Consider the following 23492-nt stretch of genomic DNA (forward strand, 5'->3'; position numbering starts at 1 on the left):
CCAAGACTGATGCAAGGAGGAGAGGAAGCTCTAAGGGCGATGGCTCCTTCGCCACCCACAGCTCATGGATAAGGCCTCACCCGTTTGCATTAGTAAATGATAGATGCTGGCACAGGCTGAAGGCAGAGGGGGATTGGGCAATCCCAGACCTGTGCGGGACAGATGGGTCACTTCGGGTCTATTTTTCGTACCTACTATAAGATGAAATGAGTCAAGTGAACAATTTTGTGCTTGTTAAAGTACCCGCAGACAAATACGTGAGCAGTTTTGCTGTTAGGAAGTGGTGTGGCTGGGAATGACAGTCTTCAGTCAGGGGATGGAGGTGGACAACTCCTTGGAGCCAAAGTTTATCGAGTGATGGGTCAAGGCTTAAGCACTCCTGCCTGGTTCGGTGCTCGTGATGGGGTTTGTCTGTGTCATTATCACTCCTTGTCAAAGTCAGCAACAGCCCTTGAACCCTGGGCTTTGCACACCCAGCCACACAACAAACCCCTCGCTACACATAGGTGCAAGTCAACTGGAGGGCAGTGTCTTCAGTTTTGGGTGGCTCTGAAGCCGTGTGCCCTTTGCTGGAGCAGACACTTATGAATAATGAAGCCCTTAGATATGAAGGGCTTTGGCCAGGACACCTACAGGAATGTCTCCTCACTCCTGCCCGGACATCCAGGCGCTGTGATGATAACACACAGAAAAACCCCGGGCAGCAGCAAGCCATCCCAGTCCCACAGACGAGTGCTGTTGACACTGGCTCCTTCGCAGGAATTCAGGATTTCAGCTCGGCGCTATATTTAGGCTGCTCAACTACTGATATTTTCTAAGGTCCTTGGCCTTTGACACGTAAGCGTATTTTCTGGGAGGAAAAAATCCGGCTCTTTACTAAATGGTGGGAAAATGCAGCCCCCAGAAATGTGAAAGTTTCTGAAAGTGGAGCCAGGAGCTAGGAGGCGAGCAGGGGAGGCCGCGTGATAAATGCTGTCTGCTGGCTGAGCCAAATGCTGAAGGCAGCCCCGCGTCAGGGAGCCTGGGCCTGAGTTAGCGGGACTCAGCTGGCTCCTGACACTACAAACCTCCTGACTATTTACATTGCAGCTTTTACCATGAGAGGAAGAGGAGCTGTTAAGAGCTGATTATCTTGGGACAAAGAGGAAAGAGGTTGAAAATGGGACACGCTTCTTGCTTGAAACGTATTGTCTGCAAAGCAACATCTGGTGTTTAGGAAAAAAAAAGGGGGAGGAAAAAAATCCCACTTCCAGATTCCTGCTCTAAGCGTGTTACAGGACCGAGGTCCGAGGGGAAAAGACTTCTGCGAAAATGGCTTGAATGAAAGGATCCCTTTGTAGGAGGCTGTGACTGAGAAATTGCAGGAATGTTTGTGATGTGATATAATAGTGGCAATTAAGAGACATTTCAGATGATGAATGCCTGAGAATATGCGATGCAGCACACTTCCCAGAACTTCTCTTTTTCCAAGATGAACAGCGACTCTGTTCTCCCCTTAATTAGAAACTATCCAACCCCCGTGCTGTGTATTCCCCTTCCTTCTTCCCTACCTCCTCATCCCGATGGCTGCTGTAATATAATTTGTCTGGCACAATCCGTTCCTCGTTTGCAGGCTGGTTTTGCAAAATCCTTAACTGATCGCCTGAGGTTTTGCAAAGCCGAGCCCAGCCAATGCTCCTGCTGACTCTCGGGGTTGCTGTCCCAGCTGTGACTCCATGCACAATGACCTGCCTGACTCTCTATGCTCCTGCGGGGCCCTAAAAACTATTAGAAAAATGTTAAAAAAGAAAGCAAAAGTGGAGTTCAGCCCAAGTACAGCCACTTACAGTAACATAAAATTCTCAGCCTGCAAGCAGCTCGCGCTCCATCACACGAGCTGTTGTTTCACCGGGATGGAGGTGACTGTACAAACACGTGCAGCCCTTAAGCACACAGGGGTTGACACCAGGCCCCATGGAAGTGGAACAAAGTTGGTTTGCAAGGGTTGTAAAACCCACATTCCTGCCCTCCCGGAGCTTTACGAGAGCTGCCAGCACCCCCGAGTGCCGGTGGCCGAAGGCTCCCACGCGGCACAAGTGGTCGCACGCAGCAGTGCTTGCAGGTTGTGCAATGCTGCAGACATCATCCAACTCCTGCCAGGTGCCGGACAGACACTGAGTCCCTGCTGGGGTGCCAGAAGGAAGTTCGCAATGCGGAGGAATTTGACCTTGGATAACTTTTTGCATTTGAGACTTCGCTCTGGCTGCCTTGCGGAGTTCTTCATTGGGACTGCGGATAGGAGCAGCCCCCAAGTACTCTTTGTCAGCTGTTCTGGAGTCCTCAGTGGACTCATGTTGTTAAAAAAATACCTCCCAAACTGAAAGAGGAGTAACAAAAAAAGGCAGAGTTTGAAAACCCGTGATTATTTCCCTCCAGCTCAGCTCCATAAGCTTCCAATTTAAGAAAAGGACAACTCTCCTAGGAGAGCCCACGTGAACACAAGCAGTGCGTAGTAGGTTTAAATAAAAAACATTAGAGATTAATCAAAAGGAGCAGACACTAAAAATGGCTCTTTATACTTAAACTACAGAAGTAATTCACGTATGGATGTTGGTAAAAGACTCGCTGTAGCCTCTTGCTTGTGTCAAAGGCAGGCAGGGTTAATATCCTCCTCAGTCCAACCTGGGGGGAGGGAGGAATGGGAAGGGAGGCAGGACATACCCCGACTTCAGTGCCTTCTGCTACTGCCATTGCAATGGCATTAAAAGTCTTTGCTCTGTTCCTTTCTTTTTTTTTTTCTTTTTTCTTTCTTTTTTTTTTCTTTTTTTTTCTTTTTTTTTTTTTTTTTCCCCCAAACTGCCATGCCCAAGAGCAGCTGTTTTCTCCAAACAGTTGGATGCTGTACAGGACCACATTAATGGCACAAATTGGCTCCATCTTTGGTCCCTGAGAACGTCCAAAAGAAATTTCATCCACTGAGCAGAGCCTTTGGTGGAGCAACAAAGGCATTTTGCAATGAGGAGGAAAAGGCAGGCTTTCCCCGTGATGATTTCAGTTTGCACAGGAGAAGAAACAAGTGGAAACCTGATGGAAGTGGACCCATCCTGGGGCTACCCTGGCTCCCAAATTCAGGATGGATTTCTTTCTTTGGGGGAAAAACACAGAGAAGGGGTTGAATTGAACAAAAATTCTCCAGGAAAACTCCCCACTGGTCTCAGTTGCTTCAGAGGACTGAATTGTTCAGAAATGTGTCTCCGGGGAAGGCAAAGCTCTTACCAAAAAGGGTTTCTTGGGGCATTCTGAAATGCCTAATTTTTAATAACTAAAGCAGCATGAGATGCTTCCCATCTCGTGGTTCAAAATATTGAGCAGAAAATAGTTACGCCTCGGAATACTGCAAATGCAACATTCCCCTTGCCTTGCTGGTAGCTGCATTTTTTTTTCAAAGCAGGGGATCCTCCGTGGGGATCCTCTCCGTTTGGGAAGGCTTGTAGTCCTTGTGGAGAGCAGAGTTTTCACCCCTCAAAGCCAAAAGCAAAGACAGGGGCAGGAACCCCCATATCATTGGCGATGGACTTCAAGAGAGCTCAGCTTTGGGTCAGATTCAAACCCATCCCTGGCTGGAAATAATTCACATCACTTGTGTCTGCTGCTTGGCTGGTGGCCTCTGGAAGCTGAATTGGCAATCTTAACCCATTTATTAGTGGGCTAGAATTAGCACCCTGAAAGACTGTGCCCGTGTTCATAACCCTGGGCAGCCAGGCTCCTCTTCCAAGGACAGACTCGTGCTGGAGATTGAATGTTTCTGACAGAGACACAGGTTGGAAAAATCTATGCTGGAACAAAAGGACGCCCAATACTCCTCCTGATTTAAGAGACTGTTATTTTTTCTGAGAAAAAGACATCGGTCACGAGGCTTGACCACTCGCTCTCCTCCCACAGCCACGCCAAGGCAATTTAATGACTCAGACTCAGGCACTGCCCAGTAAACCCCTGGCGTCCCATCCCTGCCCTCCAGGAGATCCCTGTGACTCTTGCCTTGACCCACAGCTGCCTCGGAGAGCAGAGGGAAAGATGAGACAGCATGAGCTGCTGAGAGCAGGTATTTAGGGGCAAATGGGCTATTGCCCCTGACTGCCCAGAGGTGAAAGCTCCTTTGAGCTCCACAAACACTTTTTATCTCAAAACCTCAGCCCTGGGCAGGACATCCCACCTATCCCCCAGGCTTCACCTGGACTGGGCTCACATTGCTCCCTTGCACGATGCAGTGTGGGATGGATACCAGCCCTGGACAGGCTGACTTGGCATGCCCAGGGGGTGATTAACATGCATGCCCAGCTCAGGCTTCCTCTATAGGCTGATTTCTTTTTTTCCTGCCTGTTCGGATACGTTCTCTGGCTAAGATGAATTTTTAACATTTGCATTTTCTTTCCCCTCCCCTGCCTGTCTGACCCTCTTTGCTTCTGCCTGTAACAAAGATGGGGTGAGAAACTCTGTGAGCCAAAAGCTCCCGAGCAGCTTTTGGAAACGCATGAGGTTTATTAGCCCTTTCTGCAACTCTGGGGCTTTTGGACAGAGGGCTTTTTCCTCTTTGTTTTTTTTTTTTCTTTTTTTTTGGGGGGGGGGATTAGTATCGGTTGCCATTGTTGCTTTCTTTTCTTTTAAGGGAAGCAGTTCAAGTCTCATAAATGCTTAAATATGTAGCAATAAAGTTTGAGACTTCTCAAGGGCAGCCTCAGAGGCCATGGACTAGCTCAGCAAAGTAACAGAGAAAAAAAATCACGATTGCCTCCTACTAAAGTGGGAATTAAGGAGACTGCAAGCTTGGAGGGGCCTGACCCAGTTATGATAACTCAAAGGGTGGCTTTAGGGAGCCTGAATCCTCCTGGAGGATTCCCTGGAGCATCATGGTGCCCCGAGGACAGAGCATGCCCCAGCAAAGAGCTCAAAACCCAACTAACCCATTGAAAAGCCCTCTGCTTGGAACGAGGAGAAAAGATTTGGGTTTGCTGGCTTGAAGGGAGTTGCTCCCGATAGCCTCAGCTACACGCTGAGACCTGGATAAGGTTTTAGCTACTTATTTGTGGATTTTCCTGGCCTTTTCTGCTGCCCACCCAACACTCTCACACACCTAATCCCCCATTTCCTCAGCCTTCATCGTGCTGGGAACTGACTAGATTAATGGGACATGCTAATATGTCAGGCCTGAAAGGAAAGCAAAGAGCTGGTTGTGTTTGAATTCCACATTAATCTACTTGGCAATGAAGCTATAAATCAAAACCTGGAAGTTTTACCAATCTGAAAAGATGTGTTTAACATTCCAGCCCTTTCCTTCCTCTCTTCTGCCCAGCATTGATTTGCAGAGCCATTTACAGGGGCATGGCAGGCTTGCAAAAATCTGCTTTTACTCCTGAGCCCCTAGCTGTTCATAGACACAGTAAGATGTCTCCAAGGCAAGCAGGATGAGACACGACAGTGAGGCAAGAATGAATTTCCCAGATTGTTCCCTGATGAGAATAAAGACCCCATTCCTGATAGCCAGTTCCCAGAGAAAGGGCAGAAGGTTTTGGGGCTGAAACACAACATCTCCCAACAGCTGGCTGCTCACCAAAAGGCTCCAGTGTGCTTGCCATTCTGCTGTGACTTCAGCAAGATGCCAAAGCAAATGGGTTTGTTCCCTGCTCCCTTCAGATCTACTACACCTCTCCACGAATGGGGAGGCGTTGTCCTACACCTCATTATGCTCCTTTCCAAACCAGGACCTCTGAGTGAGCCTCTCTCAAGCTTTCAACGTCTGTTGATGTGTCCTCTGCAGGGAAAACAAAATTGGGCTGGTAAATAAAGAGAGTGAATTATCTGAACATCAGGCCCAAGAAAGATGGGGGTTGGAGGCTGATGTGGCTGAGTGCATCAGGGTGGGAAGGAAGGTGGCAGACAACCTGGCCCTCCTCTGCTGGTGGAGCAAGGAAGGCAGAAACCACAAAAACCATCTTCTGGGCTTTGATACCTGCCATCTCTGGTCCAAGAGGAGTAACGGTGTGTTCAAGCACTGCAAAAGCACCTTCAGTGCTAAGGGGATGGGAGTCATGGGTGATTGATATATCTGGAAACCAGCTAGTGAGCTTGGAATTGCAACCCAATTTTGCCTTGCAGTAACCTCCGTCCTGGCACTGGGGTGCCCAGAGCCCCTAGATGACCCCAAGGGACCTTGGCTTCTCCATTTGTTCCTACAAAACCTCCTCCATTACTCCTTGGCCCTTTATCCTCCTGCCAGCATGGCAAAAGCAGTCTCTCACTCTTCCTTTCAGGTTTAACATTCAACCCCCGGATGCTACAGCCCAGCTCCCCTCTTAATCCCATTATCTATAAGTGGATATATGGGGAGCAATGAGGTATTGAAGGCAATTCTGCTCTTCTGTCTATAGCCCCAAGCGAGTCATTTGGGCCGTCTCTGCCTCAGTTTCTAGGGCAGTAAAATAGACATGATGCTGCTTAATGCCTTTGCAAAGTGGTTGGTGAATAAAAAGCAGTGCACTACTGTGTGCAGGAATTAAACGGATGCGAGGTTTGGTCCTGCAGCTCCTCCACAGGCTGCTCCTCATCCTGCCTGTGACTCGGTGGGAGTAGTTGGTGGGATTTGGAGCAGACAGTCACATAAACACATTTTTACTGAAGATGTAGGTCCCGGTCTGCTTAATGTTCTTTGACACTGCACAGGCAGAGCCAGGAAGCTAAAACATTTGTTGATGGATTTGGAGATTAAATAAATAGTGAAATATCTTCAGGATGTTAAAGTACAGAGCTCACTGCCTACCCTGCAATAAAGCAGCCCTCCCCCAGCAGCTCCTAAAAGGGCAGTGTTTCCGCAGCAGCCAGCACTGTGTTCATTCACAGAGCTGTTTTTTGTAGGTCAGAGCAGCCAGACATCTTCTGGGCATGGGTAAAAATACACCCAGCAGCTCAGTGGCATCTTGCACAACTGAAAGCTTCAGCTGGAAGTTTATTCTTTGCTAATCTCCTTTCCTCAATGGGTCGCAATCACGCAGTCGGAAAGCCACGTGGCGGTTCACAGAACACAATTGAAATATAGCAAGCGTTCGGCACAACTGACACGGAACAAGTAGTGAATATTAGCCCAATGGAAACAGGGAGGACTTTGGAGAGGCCAAGTGTTTGTTCAGATGAAGCGGACCAGTGCAGCCCTGGGAATCGCAGGGGACTTGCAGAAGGATTTGCTTGCTGGGGAGAGAACTGTGGTCTGAGAGAGCTGATGGCATCACCGTCCCTGGGGGTGTTCAAGGAAAGGTTGGACGTGGTGCTTGGGGACATGGCTTAGTGGGTGACATTGGTGGTAGGGGGTGGTTGGACCAGGTGATCTTGGAGGGCTTTTCCAACCTTAATGATTCTGTGATTCTGTGGCACTTTGCCTTGGGGTACCAAAGGTTCTCAGGTGTCCTGAGTACCACAGCATCGCTTAAAGACAAAGAGAAATGGCTTTACTCAGCATCTCCAAAAGTCAAATCCAGTTTGAAGAATGAAGGAAGAATTTTTGATTTTTTCAGTCTCTCTCATAACTACTGCTCACAGCCTGAGCAACTGCAGACTTGTGATTGCCATGTCAGTATGGATCTGACAGCTGAAATCTGCAGTGGATAGGATGGGGTCCTAATCAGCACACCCAGCATCACCCCAAACTGCTATCCCATCTACCTCTGCTAGTGCATTGCCCCTGAATTCCCTACAGCCAAGAAAGCAAAGTCTCACTTGTCGGGAATGAAGGGAAATGGTGCCCAGAGATGGGCAGTGACTGCAAGACCTCTGCGTTTTCTCTGTTTGGAGAAGGTAGAAATTTTGTTACGTTGAATTTGGGCACCTTGGTTCTGATGTCACTCAGAAGGGAAACCCCACGCTCTGGTGAGAACCTGCATGGATGTTCTCCATGGCCACGAAGTAAATCCAGGTGTCGTGAAGGTGCTGAAGGTACTGGCTATGCATGGACAGGCTGTGATGGAGGCACCTACAGATCCCCATCAGGACAGAAAGGCGCTGAGGAAGCTGCCAGGAACCAGACTGATGCTGTCTGGCACAGCCAGGCACCTCGCCCTGCTCAGACCCCTTGGACCAGGTAAACCCATGCCTGGTCTCGATGCTCACATCCACATGATCACACAAACACATTTCCCTGTCACCTGCTGCAACCTGGTCTCTAAGAAATAAGGAGAAACAATGAGAAAAATGTTTTATGCAGTACCCATACCCCCAAGTCAGCCTCAGCAGGGCTGAGCCTTCAAGTGGCTCCAGAAGCACAGAGTCACTGGGAGGAGATTAGATCAAAGAAGAAAGCATAAAGGAAAGGGATATGCATATATTGATGTATGAGAATGTTTTGCTCAATTTTACAAGGTTATCTAATGTTTCTTTTTAGGGCTGTTTCAGTTCTGGTGCCAGGCAGAGGTCCTACAGCTGATCTACACTCCGCTCTCAAGATGCAGTAGCAGCAGGGATTAATATATTGCAGCAACAAAACTAGCACAGTCAAGAGATTATTTGTTCATCTAAACACCAAACAATGTAAGAACTCTCTGTGTCTGGGTAGGAAGTTATTAAGCTGTCAGGCTCTCTGTCCCGGCAATACTCCACTAAAATACTCCGTCAGCATTTAAGTAGGAGATGCTGGCTGCTGGAGGAAATGTGGCTAGGATTAACACGCATAAGTTCAGAGCCTGTTATCAGCTCATGCTGGTCACTGCTAATACCATTGCTTCTGGCTGGCTGTGGAGAGCAGCTATGCGATGCCTTTCCCAAGCAAAACCCCACCCAGCAGCAATCTCCCAGTACCTGGCCCACCATTTCTGTCCCTCTCCAAGCTGGAAGCTCGTGGGTGATAAACAAATAACCTCAAGCAAATAAGGTGGCATGGTTTTAGTGAGCTTCTGCAGATGTTCCCCCATTCTGTCTGAGAAACGGGCAACCACTCAAGCCAGTTTGTGTCCCGCCCTGTCCTGTGAGTGTCAGACTGCATCGATGGTCATGGGGTGGGAGGGGAGGCATCCTTGCCAGTCCCGTTCTCCTGATGGGTCTAGGGAAGGGGGATAACATGCCATGGACATGATATAATGCCATGGAGGGCAGCTAAAGATGTGCACGTTGTAATGCAAACAGTGCACTTGTGCATGTGCTCAGTGCACATCAGGGTAAATGTGGTAACAGCCCACCGATCCCAGGAGAGTTGTCACACTTCCACGGGCAGCAGCATCCCCCTGGTCTTTAGGCTGGGTAGGTGATTCATAGTCTGAGCCTCAATGCATCTCATGGCTACTCAGTTTTTAGGGATGGTTTTACATGGGTAGAGGGTAAAGGGAGATTCAGCACTGAGCTGCCTTGCTTCCCTTTCCCGTGGCCATGTGGGCAGCTCAGTTCACATGGAACCATCACCTGATACATCCCAAGGTGGTTTCAAGCTGCACCCAGTGCCACCAGGGCTATCTGTGGGATGAGGGGTCCTTCTGGGCAATGGGTTTGTGTTACTGGCTGCAGGCACCCTCTAGGATAAATGAATACTTAGAATAAATGCACTGCCCATGCCTGCTGAACTCCAAAGGCAGCCATAAAATCTATTCTTGAAGTCGGCAGAAACCAAAGCGTGATTTGAAGCTGGTTCAAAACTTGCTGAAATTACCCTAAGCCTTCTCTTGGTTTCCCTCTACGCAACACACACAGTTTCTACGGGCTCTTAATCTGGCCTCTTCTGTATAACTTGGCTTCACACATGGAGACTTCCAAAGCACAGGAAAAGCAGAACACTAAGCAAGTAGGAGTAGCAGAAAATGCCTTTTCCAAATGCAAACACCCATCAGTCAATCCAACGTCCAGCATTAGCCAAACCAGTGAAGCCGATAAATATTGTAATGGGTTTGTCCCTGCAGCAGAATAAACGTCTAGCCTCGGCTGTCTGAATAAAAAAGCAGACGAGCTGGATACCGGCTGGCTTACAGCAACATTTCAACCTAGGCTCACCTACGGACTGGAATAAAAGTTGCTACTCAACTTGGCATCCAGTTCCAACATCTTCTCCATGGCATTAACGCAGAGGATTTAACCCAGTTTAGTCGGTCTCAGTAACAAACACAACTTATTAGAGCTGTTAGCTTAGCTCTACAGAGCAGCCAGCCCCAAACCTCTGTGTCCGCTGCTCAGAGCAGCAGAGGGGAAGGCAGCCTCCATGCCACGTAACATATTTACTGGATAAAACAAAAGGTTTGGGCAATCAGATGCCTCAGGCTTGCCAGACTGAGCAGTCAGAAGGCATTGCACAAGTCACTTAGGGACAACCAGTGCCTCTGCAGCTTAAAACCAACCGCGTCTGCCCATTTTCTACCAGCAGGTTACATGTCTCGAGGTGTCCTTTCCTCCATGCAAGTTATAAATTGCTTTTGTGCCACTATGGGGACAGCTCGAGGACACAGCACAGCTAAGGCTGGCCATACTTACAAGTATAAAGCTTCATAAGGAGAGGGGACAGATCAGAGTGACCCTTAATTCCCATTATTCCCCACCATGCTATGGGAAGGAGAGTCGGGATCGGTGTTCAGCCTTGAGAACCCCACCACCATCCTCAAATCCTGCGTTTCTCCCCCACTTTAGGTCTCTGCCCCACCACCTGCAGTGTGACCCACAGCGGGTGGTAGGAGCAGAACTGGACCCCATGTGGCTCTCCAAGAGATTTCCCTTCTGCAGCGCCAGGATTTGAAGTTCTGGCCTGGTGTTTTATAACCCTACCTGATAAACGGCTCTGGAAATGCACCATGGCTTCAGCATGAGCTGCAGGACCCTCAGATTTCCAAAGCGGCAAGTCCTCAGAGCCCGGGACGTCAGGCTCCACACCAGGCTGTCCCAGCTGTAGAGCAGATCCTCAAAGCCAAAGAGCACAGAAGCCATGCCAGCTCCCCGTGCGAAATGCCCGCGTCTCCCTGCTCAGGGGCGATCGGATAGTCCCCAGGCGCCTTTATGGACTGCAAGGTTAAAAAGTCACTGCCATTTCCATCAAAGGAGGAGAAGCAAAAGAAAAATGAAAAGAAACAGAAACAAACAACAAAACCCCCCAAAAAAACAAAACCACCAAACCAAACCCGACAACAAAAAAAGCAGCAGCCAAAATAAACTGGGGATGTGCCTTTCTCCCTTCGCACACACCCTTCAGGATGTGGTTTATCCCTGTGTGTGTCTTCTCAAGGCGAGTTCTGCTGCACCCAGGGACGAGCAGGGAAGAGGTAAAAATACCCCTCCCGACTTCGGGAGGCAATTGCACATCCCTCGCGGAGGGCTTCTTGGATGCACTGCATCACTTCCCAGCTCTCCGCTGCAGAACCAAGAAGCAAACTCGGATCCAAAGTCATCACTTTGAAAGCTCGGCGCTGGGACTCCATCCAGAGGGAGGAAAAAAGCCGCTCGCTCTCCCTCTGCCAACATTCCCAAGACATTCCAGAATGGGGCTTAACTCTTTCAACCACTCCCAAACAACAGCTGAGGAGACAGCTTTGCCACATGCAACGTTTCATCCTTTTGTTTCGCACATTGACTAGCCATTGCACGGTTACAATCCAGTCTTTTTTCCACCCAAATGTCTCTTTTGGAGCTTTTACGCGTTTTGGACCCAGAAGGATACTCGGTCTTCATGTGAGACTTATGTAACTGTCTGAAAACCACCCTATTTACCCAAGGGATGATATCTTGGAAAGGTGCATGGATTAAAAAATACCCATTTTAAATCAGTCTGATTCAGCTGCTGTGGACATATTTTTAACCCTTGCCAAGCTTGAATTAGTAAGGGTGGGTCTCATCCGAGCAAGCACAGGAGAATGTCATTCAGTTCTCCCCATCTAAGCCGGACACCGAAGTGCCCTTTTCAGCCTATGGATGTGAGGAACTGCATCTGACATCCCTTCCTAAAATAGGGGTTGGGAGGAGACCAGCTCCCTGCCTGCTTCCCTGCAGGAACCCAGAGCAGCTTGTCTGGGTGGGGACTTCATGCTGCCAGCACCTGTAACCACAGAGGGAACAGGTTGGGTAAGGGCAAAAATAATTTATCAGCACAAGGCCTTTGCAGTCCAATTAAATCATCATAAAATCCACTTGGTTAAATTGCAACAGTTTTATTTATTTATTTGTTTGTTTGTTTGTTTATGACTAAATTCTTCTGCTCCTTCTCCCATGCTCCTTCTGCTAAGGTTTAATAACCAGGTGGGGAAACTGAGGTGGAATTATTTTTACCAAACCACAGAACAAATCAGCAATCTTGGCAAATGCTGTCTGTCTTTTTTCACTCATTTCACCCTCCCTATAAAGGATTGTGAAGGAAAAGGACTTGCAAGGAGCCAGATGGGGATTGCTTACATGGAGGCATTTTTTTAGAGGGTTAGACCGGACAACCCCAATTTGAGCTGAAATTTTGAGGGACCTGCAAGCACTGAGCCCCTAAAACATCAGATGCTGGGTTCTCACATAATGGAGCTGAGAAGCTACCTTTTTCCCAAAGTCTGCATGGTTTTTCTCTGATTTAACTCCCTGGATGGGGAAGGAGCAGGGACATTCATTACTGTCGGGTTTTCCATAGCCTTGTCCCAAGCTGACCCCAACCATGGTTTGATCTTTGAGGACTGGAAGGCACAAAGCAAGCGGTGCATCATGACCACAACGTGAGGATGCTCATCAGCCCAATAACAGGGAGGTGAAGGGCCAGGAAAATTACAGCTGCCAAATTCACGTTTTCAGCATAATTGCTTCTTCAGTGCACCATTTTTTGAGTGGCATCATAAAAAAAATAATATTTATTTCAACCTTATTAGATGCTATTTATCCTGCAAAGTGTTATTTTCTTTCCTCCTCCCTCTGACCCCATGTGTCTGTTTTCTTGGTGTCCAGCCTCTGTTCCTAGTCCCTCCTTGCTCATCCTCTCAATGATTTCTTTGCCTGCATGTAAACTAGGTAACACACTGCCTCCGTTTGTAGCGAGGTAGACAAGGGACCAGGAACTATAAAGCCTCATTTGGAAGAAAGATATTTTTTATATAGCTTGACAAGACAATATTTGCCCCAGGCTACAGCCTAGTGTATAAGATCTCTGCCTGGGAGCACAAGAGAGGAAAAGAAAGAAATGTGTTTGATAAAGGAAAACAGAAGGGGGAAGAAACCATCGCGAGTGATTGCTCTGGGATGTGATCTAACCCCTTTGGTATTCTGCGAGGGGGAGAGGAGGGGAAATGGAGGATATGCCACAGGTTTAAAATTAGCTGCTCCACATGTGCATTTGGTCTTTCTGTGTGTTCGAAAGGAGACTTTTGGCCCCCTGTCCCAGCTTCGTAATTACTCAACAGATGAAGGCAGCTCTGAAGGAGCATTTTCACTCTGCTGATGACATAATCAGACTTTCAGAAAACACTTTCCCTACACATTTATTTAACTGATAGACTGGAGCAGGCTCCTTAGGAGTCACTTGAGTCTATAGGAGGCCCGGCGAGCATCTGAATGTGTAGATTTACCTCCATGATTAGAGCAGATTGTTTGGTTTCCTGCAGAGGTTTTCCTGCTGATTAGACACATACTATTTTTGAGGGGGTAAAAGCTGCCTGAATACAGATTACCCGGCCCAGCTAGCAGCTTCCGAGGGAACTGCAGCCCTGGATGTTTCTCAGGCAAAGGCAGACCTGTCCCCTCCAGACCCCAGCAGCTCTGGACCCTGAGGGGGAAATCAGTCCTGGGAACCCTCCCCCAGGAGGGTGCAAACTGTCTTACTGTGGATTCAGCAAAATAAGGTAGGTTTGTGATGAAATTCTTTTCTGGAAGCACATAGGAGAAGGTGCAAATGTCTATCCAAAGAGGCCAGAAGGAGTCCTTGCTACAGGGAGCAGCAGAAGTGAGAACAGTAATAAATGAACGAGACTCAATGACTTGGCTCTTCTGCTGGAGTACATGCTAAGTCCCTTCTGTAAAATCATCTTACATTTCTATAAAACACAGTTTCACCTTTTCTGAGTTCAGTTAGGAAAAAAAAAAAGGTCCTTTGCACTCTACATAGATCTATAGATATTTGCAGGTCTTTCCAACACAGACTCTCTAATTATGCACTGATTATTTCCCACTGTCTCTGAGAAAATGTCAGGCAAAACATTTACTACGAAACCTCCCACGTTTTACTGACAGTCCAAGGGCTGTTACTAGGGTATAAAAATAGCTCCTTATTTTCCACGAAAAAAAAAAAAAAAAAGAAGAAAAGAAAAAAAAAAAAAAAAGAAAAACCCACTGGGCTGCTGCCTTATTTCACGGGGCTGTCACTGAAGGCTTAGGTTGGGTTTCTCCACCCAACCCCATCACCGAGCTCCTCCTCACCATGGTCCCTTGACAGCCACCCTGGCGTTGATGTAGGTTGATGCTGCCTGCCCTGGGAGCTCAGGAGATGAATCTACATTTTTCCTTTAGGCAGATGTTATGTTCTGCCCTCAGAAGGAGAAGTGCAGCATTAATCTCCAGCGCTCTTTCGAGTAAGTCCCTACCCACAACTTTCCGATGGGTGTGGATGTGCCTGGGGGTGTTGACAGACAGACGAGCCGGGTGGAGGGCGGCTTCCTTTGAGCTTGCTGTGGATGTACCAGAAATATCCTGTTTCTGCTCAGCACATGGCCCCAACGGTCCCTGCAGCTCCAGGCCAATGGGCTCTTTTAAGTCTTATTTCAAATCCATTATCCTTTTTGATCTTTATTTCTCTATAACGTTAAGAGGATAAATGTTGTTAGATCTTCCTGTGTAAAGTTCCCTTTCATGTGGAAGCTTCATGCTTTCTTGTGTTGGAATTTTTTTTTTCTTTTTTCTTTTTTTCCAACAATCATTTTCTTGGAAAGCCTGTGTTTTCTGAGATGTTTAGCTAGCTGCATTTTCCTCCTCATGCCTTAATGACACATCATTTTCTTGGCTGATGAGACAGAATCAGATAGGGATGACCCACTGTCAAGTGCAAAAACACATGGGAAAGGAGCTACCACCTTCCTTCATGTGTGCCTACAGCACCATGTGGTGGGGGCTTACAAAAGTCAGCTCCCTCCCATAACTGCTCTGGACCACAAACTGCAGAGATTTCCAGATGGGCCTTGGGCTCCAAATCCCTTTGAGAGTCCGAGCCTCTGGGTTTGCCCTGTTCCCACCCCAACTAAGGTGGTCTCATCTCTTGGGTCAACCCATTTGGGCTTCTCCCTCTTTCCCCTGGCAAGTGGCCTCACCACCACCCAAGGAGGGACAGTGGAGGGTTTCTGTGTGTTCAGATCAGTGCAGGCCAGTTGGAGCTTCCCAGAGTACAAGGACTGGATACCAGGGGCTTTATTTCTTGTAGCTTTGCCAGGTTTTGAAGTTTTATAAACAAACGTTGGAGGAAAGGGTTATAAAAGGAGCTTGGCATGGTGTTTGAGTTGAAGAAGCAGATCCTCAGACTTCACGGGCTATAATAGACAATATATATGTTCTAGGCAAAGGAAACTTACCTAAATTTAAAAAGAGATTTAAAATCAAGTGTGGATATCTAGACTGGCCTGCTAAAGGCTTTGATCAAATGCCTGTGCCCATTAGAACAATGAAAGTGAAGAGTAACTCTGCTGACCCTGCAATCATTTTGGATTGCTGTAATATAACGAACATCATCTGGCTGGGCCATGAGACCTGGGCAATAATCCTGCTTGCACCTGTGCAGCATTGTATAGGGGGCACAAACCCTCCTAGTTCTCTTCTCTGGAGCTGCAGATCAAGAAGTCATTTTGGGGATTATTTTCCTGGAGATTTTCTGCCCTATGTAAGTGTGAGAGACACGTCTGCACTTTCTAACCTCACCCACCACATGTACCCCAGCTACGGATATAACGAGCTTCCACCCCACACCCCCTGGCCACTGACAGCCAGGCAACTCTCCTGCAAAGAAAATGCCAGAAACTGAAGGCTTCTCTGCCAGTTGCATTTTAAGATGAACATCATGAGTCGGAAATCCTGGCCAATTTCCTCAAGATGTTCTCACGAGCCCATATGGCCTAAAATGTTCCGTAATGAAAAGAACTGCTGCTTTGCAGCAATAACTGAATGAAAATTTACTATTCCAGTCATCCACCTTGATCATAATATCTCTAAAGCTTTCTGAAAATGTGAAGTGCTCTGGCAGTGCTAAGTATTATCGTTATGCGAACAGCAGCTCCTTCTGCAGCAGGCTGTACGTGTCCTCACTTTAGAGGGATTTTTATTGACTGACACAGGAGAGTATGTCATATCCTCAAATCATACACATTTAATTTCCTAAAGTAAGCTACGTTAGTGATTTAACAAGGTTTAAAAGTAAGCGAGTACCATGAAGCTGGGCTCGTACTTGTCCCTAATGTTCAAACTGCTCAAGTGATTTCACTTCTACGGCGCAGAGATGTGAAAGAGATTGTGCAGAGATTTGTTATTAAATCCTCTTTCTCTGTGAGTGCTGCAGTGAATGAGTCTGCGGGAGGGGATGTAGGTCAGAGCAATGTATTAAGTAAATAGTGCAGAACAGCCATGGAAAGTGAATGGCGAGATCTTAAATACGATTATTCACTTTGGAAACCCAAGCTTATGATTAACTCTGATCCCGCTGGGGATGGCAACGTCCTGTGACTGGGGTGCCCAGTCGAAGCCGTGCACACTCACACATGCCCATCACCGCAAGGTTCATCATCGTGCTGCTCTCCGGTATTTGCAGAAATGCTCAGGAGAATTACTTTTGGCCAGAAGGAAAGAAAAATTAAAAAAAAAATAAAAATCCCAGCCTGCTTAGGAGGCACATGTAGACAGAGGGCAACGGAAAGCTCATCCAGCAGCTGAGCTGCTTTCCTTCCACGTTACTTACCGCTGTCTAAAATAGCCTTTGGCAAGGTTCAGGGGGGGAAGCAATGTGAACCTCAGGCAAGGCTGTGTTTGTGCCCATCAGGCGGGCGCTGAATTTCAGATGAGATTGAACACACCTGGCTGCTCACCGAAGGAGTCACACCTGTTCAGTTCCACTTGTCTTGTTTCTAACTTTTCTTTATCCCTTTGGTGATTGGAGCAAGTATTTACATTTACTAGGGGTTCCCCAATACCCACGTATTCACATAATTTCTAATTATACATTTAGCATGTGCTTCTAACCCGTATCAGAAGATGCTGGACAAGCTGTCGAAAGTCCATGGCCTTGGCCGTGGTTTGGAGGACACATTGCTGCACGTTGCAGGTGTCTCCCAGCCGGCGCTATTTGCCTGGGGGAGAAGACAAATCTGGTGGCTCATAAAAAGCCAGTCTGCAGTTTTGCCCTATGGCAAGAAGGATAATTTAATGAAGGGCGGCCTTGCTGTCTATGTACAAATGTCCTGTTTCAGTAGAACATTTTCTTATAACTACTCCTGCAGATATATTTAAGTAGTCTGTCTGATTCAGACCCCGTGGTAACACTTGCAGCATTCAGCGACTAATACAAAGTCTGTTCTGTTCACAGACAAGAGCTGAGCATTTCATTAAAAAGAAGGAGGGCAAAGGGAACATATTTTAGAAAATCAATGGACCAGATTTCTCACGTTTGATGTTGCTTATGGGTTGGAAAGCCTGCTGCTGTCTAAGTTAAAGCACATATGTTTAATTTATTCTGAAGCTCCTTATACACGATCATTTCAAATAAATGCCTGCTGGTTAGGATGTAATAGTCACTGGGCAGAGAGGAAGGATATAATATAAGCAGGTCAAATTTGACCTTCCAAGTAGCAATGAGAAGGAATCTGGTCCTATTCCAGAAAAGTCATCAGTTTCCTGAGTAACATTAGACAAGTCACATAACTTTATGGGTCTCCATTTCCTCAGTAGATTAATTCACTGGCATTTGTCAGGTGCTATGAAATATCATGGGAGTTCTTTTACATTAAAAAATAAATATGTGTTCCGCCTGCTGGAAAGCCAAATGGTCCTATTCTGCAAGAGTTAGGCAGCAAAAAACAGAAATACTGACGATATCTTTGATCCATAATGCACTGTCTGCGTTGAAAGATCCTACACTGATTATCAAAATAGGCACAACTGTGGGTGAATAAATGATCCCCAAGGTGAAGACTGGTTATGTACATACACACCCCCTGTGGGAGCAGCACTGTATACATCCAGGTGGTGCTAAAGACATGTGGGGAGGGTGCCGTGGGGGAAGGTGATGGCTCTGCTGACTCCGGAGTACAGAGGACCCAGGGGAAACCATGGCCTGAGCTGTTAACACCACAAAGCACGATGCCTGAGCACTCATTCATGGCATCTCCATGGGGCTGACACATGGGACTGGTGTGGTTATCTCTGTTGCCACAGAACAATTAATCTGCAGATGGGAAACTTGGGAGTCAGCGCAAGGGGATTAAAGTACTGCAGCAGATCCTCACACAGAGAACATCTCCCCAGCTGGGACCAGTCAGACCTTCTCAGCAGAGCATGAGAGCTGACCTCTACCCCATTTACTCCCGAAACACAGACCCCTGTGGTTGATGCTAATGGAAAATCTCCATTTGCGTTGCAGGACAGCACTGGATCCGTGCCATCTGAAGTGATAATGCATACACAGTTGACAGAAGATGATAACTTGCGCTTACGTTGCTGCTCAACTTAAAACCCTGTACAAACATCAGTCTCTATTGCCTCACGATGCCTTGGGAGATTTGCATCTTTGTTCTGCCACCAGAGCTGTGGATAATTTGGGGCAAGAGGCCTGATGTGCCTGCGTGGGACAGCCAGTCGCTGGTTTCCCCTTTCTCCAGCTATTTTCTGTAGCTGCTGTTACACCCACGTACCCACCAGCACACCCAGACAGGGCTCCAGGAGGTATAAATAGCAGCCCAGACTCTGTCTGCGGAGGTGGAGTGCAGTTAATCAAACTCCCCCATGCCCTGCCTTCCAACCTGATGATTTACAGCGTGGAATTCAAACTCACTGCCTTGCTTGTTTGCTAATATGTCTGGAAAATGGATCGAAAGCTGACGGATCGAAGCAGCAAGTCAGTCACCTCATTGTCTCTATGGACAGAAGACCGAAGCTGTTCAGAAGTTAAAACAAAGAGGATTTACACTCTTGACTTGGAAATTTATGACTCATTCCCATTTCGGTCGTTGTTCGAAGCGGCTGTCATTTCCCCTGCCCCCAAAACATTCATGCCATAAAAAATAAAACCCATAAACTCTCTGCTGTCCTTATCTCGATGCACAAAGAATTCAAATGTTCACTTTGCTAACTGAAACTTGACTTCCTGTTATTAAGAAGGACATCCTAGTATTTAAAAACATGAGATTTTTATTTTTTTCCCCTTCTTCAATCCAGGCAGAATGTCTAATGATTCTGGGGTTTGTTTCCTGCTCGTAATTAAGTAGGTCACAGCTGCAAAGCAGGAGAACAAGAAAATATTCAGATCACACAAAGCCAAGAATGATTAAATCATTTGCAGCTGAAGGATATGGCAGATTTTTTTTTTTTTTTTTTTAAGAAGCCTCAAGTCTAAGGAAAACAAATGCAGGAACTTTTAAGAGAATGATGAACTTGGAAGTTCTGCCCAAGCGCCACAGTAGCTCGGAAAGAAAGAGTGATCAAAACCCAGCTAACGCTGTTCACAAGTCGAATAGCTTTCTGTGGTTGAAACGAACTCACTTCGTCTCTGCTCAGGGCCATATATTCCACCCCTTCAGTTCTCTTTGAACCACATGTAAAAGCACCCTAATTTCTCCTGGGTGGTTGCCACCAGGCCAGATGTGGCAGAGCCCTCCGTGTCGGCCTGAAATGCCATGCTCTGACTCTCCGGTAGGTCAGATGCAGCACACACACCCTGTGCCACTCCAGACACAATTCGGTCACACCAGTCTCTTCCCACGCTGGAAGGTCCCATGGGGCTGAAGGTCCTTTGATCTGCACTCATAGCTCTTGGTGTCACCCCGTTTTGGCTCCTACTCCTTCTCCGTTTAGGATGGCGAACTGCTCTTGGTACCTACATGACTACCTTCATCCCACAGACAAGTAGCAGGGCATGGTCCTTCACCCTTAATGAGCCATTCACACATGGGTTGAAGAAACTCTAAGAGCAGGGTTAGGATCTGGGGTTCATCCTCATCCCAGAGAGGCATCAGCTAACAAAGTCATGCCACAACCTTGCAAAACAGGGAAAAGCTTCCACCACAGAGCTGAGGTGTCCGTCTGTGCGAACTGGGCACTTCAAGACAAAGTTGGTCCTATCTGACCTCATTTGGGTTATTACAGGATTCAGAAGGAGAACAGATAACAGTACATTCCCATCATGATGGTTTTTGAGGGTGCATTTGCCTAGGCTTTGGTATAAACCAGAGCAACACCAGCACTCCTCCAAGACATTGCTCAGGTAAAACAGGGGATGGAGAACAACCTCCCTGCCACCCTCACCTTGCGCAGGTACAGTCCTTGGGATCACTCTGCACCTTCATGAAAAGGAGATGAAGCAGGATGCTCAGACGTGAACATATTAAACCACAGCCTAGGTCTAAAGGGCAATGGAGACATGTTCCAAATGCATTGTAGCTCTAACAAAAGGGTTGTTATTCTGGACAGTGAGAGAAATGGTCTTTGGGAGGATTTACATTTGAAACCCACCAAAATCAACAGTACATAGGGCAGTGGTGCAGTCAGACAAGGAGCACTGCCTTGGGAGGGAGCACCCTCTCAGAATGATTTCAAAACAGTGTTTTAGTTCTCTCAGAAAAGTGGTTAAGACAGCACAGAATAACAGCAACGAAAACATATCGCTGTTTCTATAAAACCGTGATCACAGGAGACACAAATCCCAGCGATTTTAAATTGCCGATGACCTCATGTTTTCTCAAGCTCCGACTGGGGAGCTGTGATGGGAACGAAAAGCCCACGTCAATGGTATTCTGGGCTCTGTCCCTGTCTGACCGGACGCGATCAGTTCACTCCGGGATAAGGGAACGTGGACCTTTTTGTGCGAGCATTTCTTGGCTTGGCAAGCTAGGAACTCAGGGGGGAGAGACGGTCACAGCCTCCCTGATGGGCGATCATTATGAAACACAAACAACGAAGGGTTTCTTAGAGCTTGGTCCCTGGGGAATTTGAGGCCAGTCCTGCAGTCTCTCCTTGCAAAGTGCTGACCTCGTGGGAGAGGGACTGCGCGCAGGAGCGTGGTGACACATATCGGGGGATGCAGAAGATGCCTGGTCCATCTTCATGTAATTTGGGACATCTGGAGTTGTGGGCTTCTGTCTGGAGTTTCTTTAAAAGATGCCAAATTTCAGAAAGTTTTGCTCCTTCCCTCTGAAACAGGGATGGAGGACTCCCGGGGAAGGGAAGTTGTCGGCTTCATCAGCGCTGGGCTCTGTAGGGAGTGTTCAGAGACCTCACAGCATCTCTTGGCCTTTGCAGGAAAACATTCATGCTGCCCACACCCTTGTCCTGAATCTTTCAGCAATTTCCCTTCCAAATGCGGGTGGATAACAGACCCCATGGGTTAGCACAAAGCAAAGCTCAAGGGCAAATGATTTTCAAAACGCTGCCGTGACTCTGAGCTTGGCCAGCGCTGCGCGACCTGCTGCGACTGATTTTTAAGGAAAAGGGGCTAAATCATCATCTAGCATCAGCCTGCTTATCTTTTCCCTGGCAGCAGCCCCCAGAAGCTGGAATTTGGCCCCAAGGCCATTTTAACCGCTCTCCGGTGACTGATTAGATGCGCTGGCATGCGCTAACATAACTGAGCTGACTGTGCTCTTAAAAAATCAACGTCCTCTGTTTTTATGAGTCTTCTTGGCCAGGTTCCCACGTGCTGTAACTGAAGCAAATCCTTTTTTCATCCGCAGGAAACTGCCACTATTGGTGCATTTGAAAGTTTACAGGAGGATACTAGATGACTGCCTTAGCGAAGTCAAGAATGGAAAAAAAGGAAGCTTTCCAACAATTCAGTGTGGAAATTATGAAAATTGGAAGGCCTCCTCCCAGTCCCTGGTGTGGTTTGCAGCACGGGCTGGGTGGAGAGATGCTGGAGAAGGAGGAGGGAGTGTGGATGTGCATTTCCAGCCATCAGGAGCCCTAAAGCTTGATCCTGCTTGAAACTCACCCAGATTAGGACAATGTCACCAATTCACCTCAGCTCTTACTCTGAAAGCATCCTGGCTGCCAAGCAGGAATGACAGTACTGGCTGGGTCTTGTAGAGTTTGGTGAAGATTAATGTCTGTAGAGCCCTTAGAAGATGTAAAGCCCTACATATTGTAAGAAATCATTTTTAAGTGTGGCCTAGGACTGCCAAGCTTCCCTCTTGCAGTACCCTATCTGTCATATCAGCCTTGACAGGTTTTCTTGGCTGATATTTTCAAAAACTAGGAACTTCATGCTCTGCCCTTAGGTGGGCAAGGGTAACAGCTTTGAGCTCAGCTCCGAGGAAAGGAGACCCTGAGAAACATTCACTACTTGCTCTTCTTGTTTTTCTCTGAAAGTCTGGACCTTCTAAAGAGGACAAACTACCTACCAACTGTGGGGTTTTAACTTTGCTCCTTCTCCTCCCTGCTGTCTGCTGAAGCATTCAGATTGATTAAGGGAAGACTGAAGGACAGAAAGTCACTTGTTGCTGTCCTCATTCAGCTTACCAAGATACTCCAAAGCATTGTGGATAATACTACAACCCATGCAAGACAACCCTTGTGGTTAGGGGTTTACTATGGCTACTGACTGTGTATCAAAAGGATTAATTGAAGGAAGATGTTGGGGAGGTTTTTTGGAGTGCTGTGGAGGAGGAAAAGGACATTAGCTTTCTCTCTGAAGAGCAGTCTTGTCCTTGATCAGGTAATACTGATCAAGGGGAACACACTGATCCTGTGCTCTGCCCCTGAGCATCTCAATGTGCTGTTACCCAACAAAATCTCAGCATCTATTTCAGATGCAGTAAACATAGGCACCTATGCAGAGAAACTGATATGGCATACATATTGCTCTGAATGTCGGGTTATAGCTATCCTGTAATGAAAGAGAGGCAACTGGAGGAAATGCAAATACAGAATCCAATCCCTTTCCTATTTCCCCAGCTGCTCTGTACGCAGATGAGGTATCTGGCACTTTACCAAGCCCTCAGTAATAAAGTTGTGCATTTTAATGATCATCAAAGTGAGGTAGCACTTACCTCAAGCCTGTAAGAAGAAAAATGTGGAAGATTAACCCTGAAGATGGCCATGGGGCTGTCCTTCAGAGCAGGCTCAGGCATTTCCTCAGGGTCTCTGAACACAAATATCTCCAAAAGAAGCAGCAAGCACCACAAGCTTCGCAAGCCAGATGCAAACGCAGACTCCCAAAACTGAATGACTACTTCTGCTGTCTGTGGAGATGCTGATATCTGAGCTGGGCTAGCCTGGATGCCCCAACTGGATCTGGTCTCCAGGAGTGAGCATGCAGAGCAGAAATGGTAGCCAGTGTTCATCTCCTCTAAATGGAAAAGTTTTTG

At 47.3% G+C, this 23492-nt stretch overlaps 1 protein-coding gene across 7 annotated transcripts in view; it reads right to left on the reverse strand.

Annotated features, from left to right (window-relative positions):
• FRMD4A (FERM domain containing 4A) overlaps nucleotides 1-23492 on the reverse strand; it is a 362715-nt gene that overhangs the window by 165304 nt on the left and 173919 nt on the right. Inside the window, exon 1 of one of the 7 annotated variants that reach the window (XM_048062546.2) lies at nucleotides 10759-12094. The exons of 5 other annotated variants lie outside the window; for them this stretch is intronic. In XM_048062546.2, the coding sequence (XP_047918503.2) occupies nucleotides 10759-10917 (159 nt within the window). In that variant the 5' untranslated portion in view covers nucleotides 10918-12094. Of the gene's footprint in view, nucleotides 1-10758; nucleotides 12095-23492 lie in introns of those variants that run through there. One more of the 7 variants, XM_048062545.2, reaches the window with a different exon arrangement.

Source organism: Anser cygnoides, chromosome 1 (assembly GCF_040182565.1).
Source record: "Anser cygnoides isolate HZ-2024a breed goose chromosome 1, Taihu_goose_T2T_genome, whole genome shotgun sequence".
Lineage (NCBI taxonomy): Eukaryota > Metazoa > Chordata > Aves > Anseriformes > Anatidae > Anser > Anser cygnoides.